This window comes from Camelus bactrianus, chromosome 9, assembly GCF_048773025.1.
Source record: "Camelus bactrianus isolate YW-2024 breed Bactrian camel chromosome 9, ASM4877302v1, whole genome shotgun sequence".
NCBI classification, from domain to species: Eukaryota; Metazoa; Chordata; class Mammalia; order Artiodactyla; family Camelidae; genus Camelus; species Camelus bactrianus.
The window spans coordinates 50,218,111-50,232,130 of NC_133547.1; the positions used below are offsets into that span (position 1 = coordinate 50,218,111).

General features: G+C 44.7%; 1 protein-coding gene across 2 annotated transcripts in view; it reads right to left on the minus strand.

The window, feature by feature from the left end:
- The window catches only part of CDH13 (cadherin 13), a 1,113,397-nt gene that overhangs the window by 429,655 nt on the left and 669,722 nt on the right, over positions 1–14,020 (minus strand). For both annotated transcript variants that reach the window (XM_074370357.1, XM_010967669.3), the window contains exon 5: positions 8,360–8,512. In XM_074370357.1, the coding sequence (XP_074226458.1) occupies positions 8,360–8,512 (153 nt within the window). The remainder of the gene's footprint in view (positions 1–8,359; positions 8,513–14,020) is intronic.

Sequence of the window (14,020 nt, forward strand, 5' to 3'; positions counted from 1 at the left end):
GCCCAAAAGGCTGGTTTCTGAGAAATGAGCAGACACTCAGTAACATGGTAGTTAGCCATCATCCAAAATTGAGACAGGAGAGAGTGAAGAAACCTGGGACAAATTTGCCCAGCTCGCAGGAGCCATTAACGAGATAAAAACAACGGCACATTTGAGGAGGATGGATTGGATTGAGAGGGCTTTCAGATGGCGTACCAGGGCACCTGGAGACATAAGTACCTTTCAGGCATCAATCTGTGACCCCAGCAGTGCTGTAATGGAAGTGGTTCAAAGGCTAACTTCACTGGAGCAAATTAACGAAGCCAGCCAGTTGCCCTGATGTTAACACTTAGTGTAGTTAGACCTGAGGTTCTCAAGTGCCTTCGAGCATCAGAACCACTTGGAGGGCTTGTTAACACAGACTCTGGGGCCAGAGTTTCAGATCTAGCAGGTCTGAGGTTGGGCCTGAGAATTTGTATTTCTAACAAGTTCCCAAATGATGCTGCCGGCCTGGGAGCCACGCTTTGAAAACCACTCATTTAGATGATTTCATTCTACCGAGCAACACATGGTGTGACTGACATTCAACAATTTAACTGCTGGCTGAAATGCCTAGCAACTGCTTTCACCTGCAAGGAGCTTCGCCTACAAAACTGGTACATGAGATGATGGCTCCCAATTCTGGACCACTCTGTAAGTGACTGTATCGAGCAGTACGCTCACACATGCCATGTACCAATTACAAAACCAATGGCAGACGGTCCTGCAATTCACCCTCATTCTTAGGAGGAGAAAACAGGTTGAGAAGTAAATAACTTGCCAAAGGTGACACAGTATTAGAGCAAACCATGAAATGGCCAAGAGTCACCCTTTCTTCCACCGTAAAAATGGCAATTTCATATGCAGCCTCTGATAGCAGAGGTGAGATTCTAACCTCAGTAGGTTCAACTCCAAAGCCTGAGCTTTTAACTCGAGTTCTCTGTCTCTTCCTGATTAGGGCTCTTTCCTAGGCCATGTGTCATATTGACTGATAGGACTGTAATGTTGAGCTAAGATCACAGTGAACCACACTGTCCAAGGAGGACTGGTCACCTGCCCTCAGACAGCCATGCCTATCACTGCCTGCCTTTCACCTGGAGTAAAATTGTACTGATGACGTGGCTGATCCTGTAGGTGACAGCCCTGCCCCAGGCCTCTTGCTAGCTCAGCTGGAGTCCTTGACATGATAGAGGTTCTTCCCTGTGGACATTCCAGCATGAGACCTGGCAGTGGAAGTGAGAGACAGAGGCGGTGGCTCTGGTTTGGACACCAGAGGTTCCAGAAAGCATGGCATTAGTCACCCGGCATTTCTGGGCAGCCCAGGCAGATGCAGTTGCTACAGGCCAGTTCTGAGATCACAGAAGCAGAGTGACAGGAGGAGGTGGTAGCCACGTGTGGTGACAATGGAGACAATGATGACTTGAGAACAGTGGTTCTCAGCTGGGGACAATTTTGCCCCCATGGGCCAACTGGCAGTATCTTGAGAATTTCTGATTGTCAAGACTCGGATTGGGGGATACTATTGGCATCTAGTGGTTACAGGCAAGGTGTGCTTCTAAACACCCTGCAATGCACAGGCCAGCCCCCAAACAAAGCAGTATTCAGCCCCAGATGTCAACAGTGCTGAGGTTGGGAACCCTTGCTCTAGAATCGTATCATATACAGCTGAGCATTTTCTGTAGCACTGCTGTTTCTGGTTGTTGTGCATGTTGGGTCCTTTTGACAATCCTATAAGCTCCCTGTACCCTTTAATGAATCCTTTCTTTCTACATTAGTTGGAGAAGATTTTGTTGACCACCACCAAGAATACCAACTAAAAAAGACAGCCACAGGGGAAATCAGACTAGAGGATGAAGAAAGAAGTAGCTTGTCCCCACAATTGAGGGCTGCAGGAGCAGCATTCCAAGTACAAATACTATCCGGGGCAGGGCAATTCTACCAAGGTAACACGTGCATCATCCCCGTATAACATAAACATTGTTACAAACAGATGAATCACCTCAGTAACTCTCCAGTCTGGGTAAACCTACATCTCTCAATTGCCTTACAACCACTAAAATTATGATACATGTATTTCCACATGACAGTAGCATTTTTTACCTTAATGCATTTTCTGCCAAATTGTCTTGGAGCAACTTATGGGTAATAATTGGGGCAGAGCCACATGAGTGAAAGGAAACACAGGAGCCAGGGTACCCTTTGTCTGTCAGGTATATTCTAATTTTACAGTAATACCCTTAACCACAAAGTCAAAAACTAATCCAAGACATTGGCTCAAAGAAGAGCAAGTTATACTCCAGAAAATGTGAACAAACATTCAGAAGGAGACAATGATATCCTGCTCGTGGTCTGCGGCCAAGAACACAGGTGGTTCTACTTACCAGGTCCATAACTGAGAATGAAAACCATATTACGCTCACCTTTATCAAGGTTAAATGAGATCATCATTGAGATACTTAGCACAGAGCCTTGGCATGTCATAAATGTTCAATAAGTGTTAACGCCAACATTAAACAATAATATATCTTGGGAACCACTGGGGCCCTCTAACATGTCAGCGAAGGCAAGATAATAAACCGATTTCACAGATTTTTGTATGCAGAACTCTAGAGTTCTTGGGTACTTAATAGGTGCTCAGTAAATGTTAGTTCTTTCCCTCTTTCCAAGCACGCCTGTCTTCTCCCAACCTACTCTGACATTCCCAATTCTTGGTGCATCACCCATTGTGCACAATGGATCAGGGTGAAGGTCTCCTGCCTGCGACATGTGTCCACTACCATTGTCCTGCCTCCTGTTTTGCCTCTCTCCCCCTGCTGGGCCCCACCCAAGCCCTCCCTGCCTGACCCCACCTGCCTAACAGACTCTGTCACCATCTCTGCTCCTGTTCTCCCGTATTGACAAATTTGCAGCCAGCAGATTATAGTCACAGTGTGAGGGAATCATTACCACCTGCTAATATTTTTATAGAATTTCATAAACTTGGTCATTCATGAATCATTTACAGTACTTTATTCCAATGAAGAGTTCACAAATCACTCAAATGCTGGCAAAATGCATAATAATGAGTAATATTTCAGGAGGCTTTGCATTAATATGTCAGCTTCCAATACTGCAAGAGCTAAATTATTTTGCCAGGTGCCACTTCAGGTCAAAACCAGAGGAAGCCGTTTTGGGGGCTTGAGGGAGTGTGGGCAGGTGGCAGTGGATTTGGGGAAAAGACAGTATTTAAGAAGAAATAGATTATCCAGGGAGTCTAATCCCTTTCCAATGAGTGTAATTCCTGGGAAAGAGGTCTAGGAATTTGCAGATTAGGTATCAGAGTCTAGTTGGAGGCAGAAGTGTTTCTTAGTAATTGAAATGGCCGGGCTTTGCAGGTGGAAAGAAACAGACATGGATCCCATGCTAGTTGGGACACCCTGAAAAAGTTATTTAACAGTTACTTACTTATCTGTAAAATGGTGTTAACACCTACTTCTTAAGTCCCCTGTGTGAAATGGATTAAATAAGAGAATGTATATGAATTGTTTAGCACAATATCAGCCATGTAGAGTCCAATAAATGGTCGCTTGACGATACCCATTCAGGGGTCAAAGGACAAATTTATCCCAGGGTATTTCTTGTTGTGCAAATCCTGAGGCTTAGTTCACAATGCTTTCTTGTTGGATTTGTGAAATGTTAACACCCTAGAACAGACCTGCCTGTGAATAGCATTACCTTTAAAATAAACAATAGCGGCACTGGAGCAATTATAATGTCAATCCATTCACCCATGTGCTGTCTGCTTTTTAAACTCACAAGACGGGAAACTGAAAACAGGTATCGGAGACCAAGGATTCTGCTCTTTGAGGAAGCAGGTTTGCTACCAACCCCAGTGACCATTAGGGACATGATGGGTCTAACTGTACTGCCAAGACAGAAAATTCTTTCCAAACAGGTGCTTGAAATGAACCAGAATTGCGACTTCTAGAGCCCAAAGTATATTAAGAAGAGCGTGACCCAGTTCTCATAGGAGAACCAAACACAGAGTAATAGAGAACTTCCCCAGCAAGGACGTGAAGAAAACAGGACAAAGACTGGACTGAAGAACGAAAGGCGGCAGCTGTGGAGGGCTGGGGCATGGTGTTAGAAACTGGGCCCTCGCGAGGCTGGTGAAGAGTGGCTCACGCTCAGGCATCGTTTGGCCGTTGGGGCCCTGTTCCTCCTTCAAGACACTGCATTCCCACCAAGCACTAGCATCCTCTGCACTGGGCACGGACACACAACGAACACAGCCCAAGTTCCCAGCATATCACCTGGACACGGTGGTGAGGAATTCAAATCCGCTCATTTTGAAACAAAGCCTAGACAGTCAAATGAAAGCTCCACAAGGGCAGGGAACCTGGTGTATCTTGTTTGCCACTGTACACTTCACCCTGCAGCTGCTCAGTGTAGCATGAATGAGTTGATCCATCAATCAACATACTGCGGAGTGCATGATGAAACCACAAAACAAATTCAAGATTACTCAAGGAAGGTCCATGCTTGAGAAGGGCAGGTTGGGCCCTGGCTCAATCCTTGGAGTTCTCCTTTTCTCCCTTGCCATCCCCATCGTTAATCCCTCACTCACATGGTAAGATTATCCGGGCCTTCCCTGTTCCTGGTACTGTTCTAAATGCCTAACATGTATTAACTCATTTAATCCATTACAGTCCTATGAGGTCAGTGTTACTATTGTTCCCACTTCACAGATACCTCGCCCAAGTTCCCATAGCTAGTCCTTAAAAGTCATGATTTTAATTCAGCCAGCCTAGCTACCTACAGACTTATGTCTCTAACTCCTATACACTACATGGCTTCACTTTAAGGAAAAACATGAGAAGTTTTATACCACAGATCAGGCTCTATTTTACTAGCTGATTAGCAATTACTAGCTAGCAAAAACTAGTAATTTCATCTTTTACAATCATTAAAGGTACTAGTCTTAGCCTCATTTTATGGATCAGAATCACAAGATCAGAGAGGGTAAGTGAGTTGCCCAAGATCACACAGCTCAGTAAGCAGCAGTACTGAGACTTGAACGATTTTTTGACCCCAGAGTCATGGATCTTAGTCACTATTATCACTTAGGCAATATTAAAAAATGACTTAAATAAAAAAAAATAGTGGGGTTTTCATTCAATCCTAGCCCCTGATGCCTTTGTGACAATTAGAAAGGGACTGCCCTCTCCCAGTGGACACAGCCCCGAACTGCAGCTCAGCTTTTGGTGAGTAAACCATGGGCTGGGTCTAGCCCTTCTCATTCCTCAGCCACCCACTTTGTGTCATAAAATCCCGGCACAACCATAGATGACAGCCCTGCATTCAGCTGGTGAAGGCCAGAGGAAAGGGATATTTCATGATTCAAAAATTCTCCTTAAAGAAGTTTCCAGTTGGCATCTTTGGCAACATCAAAAGCAAGACAACTGACTGACCAAAGGCCACCTTCTCATCACTCCCTATCAGTTCATTTTTGAGTTCTTTTCCCTTCTCCAAGATGTCTTCCCCTCAGAGGACTTTCTCACTGTCCCTGGAGATGAAATTCCTCACCATCTAAGGAGAATGTTCACACTGAGGTGGGCCCTGGTTTATGGAGTCCAGACATCTCTCTCTGAACATGGAAGGACTCCCAAAAAGGTGACTTTAATTCTTAAACCACTTTTGGATCCTGCAAACATCACACAGGATCAATTAGCCATGCAAGCATCCAAACTCTTGCTTAGCTCTTACAATAGCTCCTAGGGGGCTGGAGTCACCCAAAAAAGGCATCTTCCAGCCTCTCACTCACCACTTCTTACTCCTTTTCCAGTTTCTCTGATTCATGCCAGTCCTATTTCCAGGCTACAGAACACTCCCAAGAAGACTGCTGCTCCTTTATTCTTTTTCCTGTAGGTCTTCAATCCCCCAGGGACTTCCAGAGCTCCAGCTTCCTCCTGGAATCTCTCTCTGATACTTAAAAGAAGGGCAGCAAATGCTATGATGGTTCTTACCAGGATAGGAAGGAAAAACACAAGTCTATGGTAGATGTCAGTCTTCTCACAGTTGAAGGTAGGAAACTGAAGTTAAAAACTTCTGGAGTTTAGCTAAAAATTTTAAATCATTTTCAGGAAAAAAAAACGAATAAGAGAGTCTATGATTTATTGAATGCTTGCTGGGTTCTGGGCATTGTGCTCTGCATTTGCAAAAATAAATTTATTTCACTTTTTACAGTCCTTAGAGATGCTGGTACTGTCCTCACTTTGTGGACCAGAATCACAAGATTCTCAGAGAGGGTAAGTGGGTCGCCCAAGATAAACGGTAAACGGCACAGTAAATGGCAGTGCGGAGACTTGAATGGCAATTTGCTAACCCCGGAGCTCTGAATCACTATGCTATGAAATCATGAAATGCATCATATATTTAGTCCCTTGTGTCTGAAAATTAATGGCTATTCCCACAATAGGCAGGGAAAGAGAAGACGGCATCTACCCAGAGTAACCTGTGGGCTTTTCCTGCAGCAGCTGGACACTGCCAGGTCACCTCTGGTCACTGTCAAGTTCAGCTGGACCTGAGAATTTCAGAGGGTGCCAACATTCAGTTTCTACAACAACCAGACTCTCCCGCTGGGTGTTGGTGGAGGACATCCTGGTCACCCTTTGGCATTCTCTGACAGCTGGGACCTCTTGCAGATGCTCACAGCATCTGCCTTTTGGCAAAGCTTCTGAAAGGGAGGGTCTCCCAGGACCTGGGACCTTTGAACACATTGCTCAGCATGAGACTGGATGTAGATTCCACCACGTTACATCACGCAGCTGGCCTCTATTTGTCCAGCATTTTAATGCCTCTAACACCCTCTTCTGTCTTCTCCTCACTGGAAACTCACAGCTATCCACTTGGGTAGGTGGGCAAGTGTTATCTGCATTACATGGATGGGATCCTGAGGACCAGCACTTACATGGTCTTGCCAAGGTCAATATCTCATGGTGACAGAGAAGGCTAGACCCAGGGTACCCATTTCAGTCAGAGCATTTGACTCTCCAATGAAATGTCCCTCCATCCTCCGTCTGCAGAAAAGCAAAAATACTGTGGTTTTTTTTTTAAGGAAGGAGGGAGCACTATTGTTGAAGTGGGACTGGGATGCTCAGACATGGTGTTTTGACCAAGAAAACCACAGATGCCAAGCCTGGTCTGAGAAACTGGCCAACACCCCTGGACCCCGATCAGAGTGATGCATACGTGGTAGGCGATGGTGATAGAAAGCAAACGTTGTCTGGGCCTCATTCCCACAGTGCCTGCTCCCAGCTCAGCACATTGCATCCTGCAGGGGGCTTTTCCTGCAAACGGCTGGGAATTCTGTCTCATTCCTGGAAAAATGAGCTTACTGTCCCCAGAGGCTTGGGGCCATAACCCAGGCTGTGTGAACTGGACTCTTGGGGTCATGGTAGAGAGGGGACAGGACTGACCGGAAGCCGATATGGGATTTAGTGCTCACCCCGATATCTGTGTGCAACTACTTTAGTCTCTGAATCTTGAACGGGTGTCAACTTCTGTAACTACTCTTTTACAAATAACCTTTTTTTCCCCACCATATAAAAGAACAAGTACATTGCAGAAAAATCAGAAAAAAAAAAAAAACCAAAGAAAAATCAATAACACCAAACCCAACCACTAACACTTTGATTTTTCTTCCATTGTGCTTCCTCTCAAACATATATCCATCGTGGTATGTGTAAATACTCCATCCGTAATGAGGACACCATATGTGTTGGTGTGTCTGTTTCCATTCAGTATCTTGAAAATCTCCCATATAACTAGAACTTCTTTGGAAATATTTTAAATGGTTGTGGGAAATTTCCTTGCAAAATTGTACCATACTTTAACCATTATATATTGCTGAATATTTAGCAACTGTTTCCATTTTAAGGACCACGTCATGCTGTAAAATCATTGTACAAACATCTAACTAAATTCCTCTCTAATTCCTTAGAATGGATTTCTAAAAGTAGAATGATTAGGACCAAGGGTTTAGACTTTTTACAGCTCTTCATTATCAAGCTGGTTTCTGGAAAACCAAAGCTAACATAAGGTTTCTGACCTCTTCTGAAAGTCCCCCTTCTTGCTTTTTAGTGCCCAAAGTCTCACGCAGACCAGAGGGGCTCCGATGATGAGATAGGGGCCCCCAGTGCTGCTCTGTCAGGGTTCAGCGCCACTCAGCTCCCACAGAGACCCACTTAAAGTCACACAGCCCCGGGTCTGATGAAGCACAGAAATAATGAGCTCAGTGGGAGGAAAGCAGTCTTTCAAAGCCATATCCCTCTGTGCAGGTGGGCACTCGAGGGGTACTCACTTGATAAGTAGCGATCGTTTCTCTGTCCAAGTTCCGTGTCACGGAGACGCTACCCGTGTTCTCATTGATTCTGAAAATTCCTTTAGGCTCTTGATCCACTCCCTTACCAGTGAGCCGGAACTTGGATCCTTCTGGTCTGTCATTATCCACTACCTGGTTAGAGAAACAGAGCGACATTTAAGACTCTGGCTGGAAAACACAGAGAAAACACATTCCAAACACACCTCAGCGACCAATCCACTAACCACAGGTGCCAACACAAAGGCACTGGATGAACTTAGCTAAAGCGGCTTCACCAAAAATAGCATCATTGCCTAACACCTTTCGTGCTAATATGCAAAGCTTTGCCTCTTTCAGCTGGGAAGTTTATCAGCACTCGGGTGACATACAGAGAGGGATCTAGGAGGGAAACAACTTCATGAAATTCAAGGTTGGACATTTATATTATTTTTCACTCCCAGGGAACAGACTTTTTTCCTGCAAGCAAGACAAAATAGGCAATGGAAAACATTTATTCAACAGCTCTATACTGGGCAGACAGTAATTAATGTTCTAGGTATTTACACGTATCCAGTCCTTAACAGCACCACCCACCCCATTGCTTCTAGCAGGTGCCAGGCATGATGCTGAGAACACATTTTACACACATTCTAAAAAAAACTCATAACAATGCTGAGGGCAGGGAACATTATTATTCATACTTAATGAATGAAATCACTGAGACTCAGAAAGATTAAGCAAGCTTGTGGTCACAGTTAGTAAAGACACAAAGATGAGATTCAGAACCCATCTTCCACCTCTCTAGAGGAACGCTATGCAACATCATTTCTGAATTTACTTTAAGGTAATTCCCTATAGGTGATCAGCCTTGATTTGTTTGACATTTGAAGAATAAATTCAAAAGGTAAAGATATAGGAAGATAGTTCCAAGCAGGGGAAACAGCACAGACAGGCAGCAAGCAGGCGAGAGAGCCTAGAAAATTCCAGAATGGTTTGAATAGAGGTGAGGTTGAGAGGTAATAAGGAGCCAAATTATGTTTTGTTTTGTTTTGATGGCCTTTAAAAGTGTCCAACTAAAGAGAAAATTATTATTTTCACAGGTTAGTTCTCGAGTTTTACCAAATATTCACGTATACTTAATATCACTTTGTCATCCTGCAAACATTAATTCAATTATAACAATCGAAAGGTCATAAACACAATAGAAATTCAAAACATAGAGATAAAAGAAAGCTGACATTAGTCTGGCTGTAATCAGTTTACAAGTAAACAGGAATACAGTCAACCGAGCCTGGATGGTTTAGGTGGCCAGGACCAGAAATGTGCCTTCTAGTGGAATCAGGAAGAGGTGTGTATTGTTTTGGGGTGGAGGGCGGGGAGAGGGTGGAATTTCTATGGCCACCAAGCCTGCAATTCTGATGCATGCCACCAGGTGGCAGTGGTACCTAAGGCAGCCTGTTCCTCACAACAAGGTTCCTCTGCCAGGACCAGTGGAAGTAGGGTAAGAGCATGACACTGTTCCATATGGCAGTACAGTTTTTCCTGATTTCAAGTACTCTTTATTAAAATACACTGAGAATTTTGATGAGGCACCAATTACCTCTGTTTGCATTTTTGAAATTAACAGAAAATATCTAAAGCAAGACTAAAAATATGTGGTATCTTCTGATGGAAAGAATTTTTAGTCATTGCTTGATTCAATTTAGTCCAATTGACATTATCCCCACTGCCTGGAAGCTCCATGAGGTCAACAGCCTCGGCACGTCGGGCTCACCGCTGGACCCCAGAGCCTGGCAAAGTGCCTGGCACACGGCAGGAACCAAGGCCAGCATCTGTTTAATGAAGACCCCACTGTTTAGACAAACATATGCCCCAATCCTAGCTTGGCAGCTTATCAGTCCTGTGACCTTGAACAGGTCTTTGATTCTTTGCCTTTTTGGCTCTCGATTTCCTCGTCTATAAAATGAAGATAAAGGCACTTATTTCCCAGGGTTGCTGAGAGTTTGATGAGATAGTGTGTGCAAAGTACACTTCCCGCCACATAGAAAGGGCTCAACACATCATAGCTAACAATTCCAAAGCTAAGAGTAATAATCATAACAAAATCATGCCATTGTTGTTAATGGGTAAGACTGACACCTTCAGGCATGAAAAACGTCTTGGCCATAATATGAAAAAGTCCCTTTCTAAGGGAGCGCATTTCCTTTTTAAAAACCAAACTCACAAATGTCTCTGGTTTGAGGAAAGAAGTGCTCTGGAAACACTTGCTGTGGGAAGGGGCATCTCGTTCTTCTCTTTCACATTTACTGTTGAAACCCTCCCCTTCCTCAGACTTTGGCCCAAATATGGATTAAAACCTCTTTCTTGCTCCCCTTCACACACCCGAGGGACAGGTCCTCTCCAAAGGCCACACTAACTGAAGGGAAATGGACACGGGAAACCTACAAGGACTGGGGGGCTGTCCTGCTTCCTCAGAATGGATTCTGACCCCATCTGTCTCCCAGACACAGCCCACTGGTGAGGACCTGTCAGAAGAAGCTGCTGTGATCTGTTCTCCTTTTTTGACCCTTCCCTGCTCAGAAAGTGTTGGGAGCACAGCACCCCAGACCTTCCGGAGGAAACACAGTGGGATACAGGCCTGAAAGCTTTCTTGGGTGAAGACTGCCATCCTCCCATTTCTCTGCTTGCCACTCAACATGGAAAGCTGAATTCTAGACTCAGAGACTCCGCCAGGGCGACTCTTCCTCCTGTGTGAAGGTCAGGTCTGGGTCATTCCCATTCTTTCTCTCAGAGAGCTTGAACCACTTGACCTCATGGAAGCAGGCTCTCGGAGGGAGAACCCTGTTTAATTAGTGCTGCTGCTAGAGTTAAATGGCTTATTCCCCCAGGCAAGGAGCAAGACCTCTGCTTAACACCGTACAAGTCTCCCGTTTCGCTTTCAATGTTTTGTTTTTCAAGGCCTGGCTTTGAGCATATCAGCTGAACCTGCCTCCTGGTCCTGAGGGCTGTGTCCACTTTGAAGGAGTGTTCACAGCCATACCAGGCACTGTGTCCCCAAACTGACGAGCCTTACAGGGCCACCAGCACAGGGAAGTGAGGATCTCATTCTCCCTAGAGCAACTAGTCTCAATATGTGGTTCCCTGGCCAGCACAGGCATTGCCTGGGAGCTCATTAGAAATGCAAATTCTCAGTCACCACCCAGACCCCCTGAATCAGAAACCCTGGGGGTGGCCTGGCAAATCTGTGCTTTGAGAAGCCCCATGGATGACTCTATGCAGACGCAGTATTGAGGACCACCGAACTAGACAGACTTCAGCACCATCCACGCTCATTATGACTGGTGCTGGTTTCTACTGTTACGGTTGGGAGACTTGATGATAAAAGGCTGGGTCTGTTTGCTACCTTACTTCCAGACCTGTTTTAAACATATACCATTATTAGAAGCTCTTAAAAACCTGTTTTCTAGAACATCAGTATAGCAGAGTTGATATTTCACCAAGTCCCACACCTCCACGTGTGTCAAGGCACCCGAGGGCTTGGAGGAAACTTGGAGAAGAAAGCATTGGAGGGGGGTGTCACCCTCCAGGGAAAACGTGGGAGCCTTGGCTCAATTTAGATTCAGGAATTACCCACCAGCTCTCTGGTTTCTTGTTCCCCAGATGGGGTTTCAGAGGGACCCCAGCCCACTCCAAGCTCACTGAGCTGGAGAGGAGGTGTGCGGTGGCCACAAAAAAAAGCTTCAACCACACATCAGAGCTGTTCCATGCAAGCCGGGTAGACGACCAGACGACCTTTATTATACTACATTCAACTCTTGAAATTTGTCCCAGTGCTACTCCCTGGCTGTGGCCCCCAAGGCTATGGTCCTTTTCTCATTGTTTATGTGATAGAATGTAAGAACTCCAGTGCACTCCTTTTGCCCAGAACAAATCCTGCCCTGAGTCTCTGCTCCTGCAGCAGCTGTTAACACCCATTACGCCACATAGCAGGGCTTCACAATTAGCTGGTCTTTCCTATTATTCTTTGTAATTCAATACTGCTTTTCACAGTGGGATTTTTTTCCCCTTATCCTCTGAATTGGAATGAAAAGATAGCTAATGATGAGAAAGAACTTGGACCCTGGTTGCCTGCTCTCTGGGAAGGGCATGTAGAGAGCACGCAGGAGCCCTGCCGCGCCCTTGGGTAAAGCAGCCCCCCAGGCAGCAGTGGGGAGTGGCCTGCGTGCCAGCTGTGTGGATGGCAAGGATCAGCTGGGACCAGAGTCCTCTGCACCGAGGCAGGGGAAGGAAATACAAAGGCTTGGAGCAGGCAGAGATGCTTGGTCTGAGTTTCAAAGGGGGCTCTTCCTGCCTGCTTCCAGCAGAGTATGGTGCATTATGGACAAAGCCAAGGCCCCCTTGGGTCCCCTTGTTAAGTCCTGTTCCCCCTCCATCCTCCATTCTCTGCTCCAAGTAGCCAAAGATACCATGTTGTATATATTTTTAAGGTGTTCTATGAATTTACATACATATATATGTACTCACAGAATATATAACAATTTCGAATGTTTTTACATGAAGAGGACCACTCTGTATACAGTATTCTATAATTTTCTATTCAATATGGTTGGAGACTATATATAATATGTAGTATATGATATTTTACATATATTATTATATTTATATAATATAAACATATTATATATTTCATAGATAGACAGATACAGACTCTGAGGGGGAGGAGAACTTTCCATTTTCAGAAACATTGCCAAGACAGTGTAGAGTTCCTGTATACCTTTCATCCAATTTCTCCTAATGCTAACAACCTTTATAACCATGGAACAGTGGTTGCAACTGAAAAATTAACATTGAGAAATTAACACATGACTGTTAACTAACCAACCTCCAGATTTTAGGTAAGCAGATTTTACCAATTTTTCTACTTTTATCCTTTTTCTGATCCCAGATCCAATCCAGAACCCCACATTGCCTTTAGGCGGCATGGTTTTTAATTGCCCCTTATCGTGCCTCCCTGTGGGCTCAGATTTTCCCTTAGTTTACTGACATCAGTTTTTCCCCCTATGGAAAATGTATTTGCTATATCAAAATGCCAGTCTCCAAGTCCTGTGTATTGTCTTTATTATAGGAGCTTCCAGCCCTGCCCTCTGCCAATCTCCCGGACCTGTAATTTAACTCAGATCTCCACTAGAGATTTTGGACTGTTCTGTTGTCAGGGCCAAGAACAATGCACATTACACGGTAAGTTTTCAATACATATCTGCATACCAAATAAGTAAATGAACGTTATTTTATTAAAAATGAAAACAAGGAGGGGGAGGGTATAGCTCAGCGGTACAGTGTGCACTTAGCATGCACGAGGTCCTGGGTTCAATCCCTAGTACCTCCATTAAAAAATAAATAAATAAACCTTGTTACCTCCCCCTCCTAAATAAATAAATAAATAAAAATTTAAAAAGATCTATTGTACTAACCTTTTTTTCCCCCTGTGGAAAATGTGGTCACTTTACCTGTGCCACATCAGTACCTTCTCTTTTCTCTTTTTACAAACCCCCGAAGTTAACTTTCCAGGCAGTGGTAATGCCCAGGTGCCATGAATGGACATGGAACACCTCCCCATCCTTACAGTCAGCAAAGGGTCCCCTTGTGGGAGGACCCTCCATC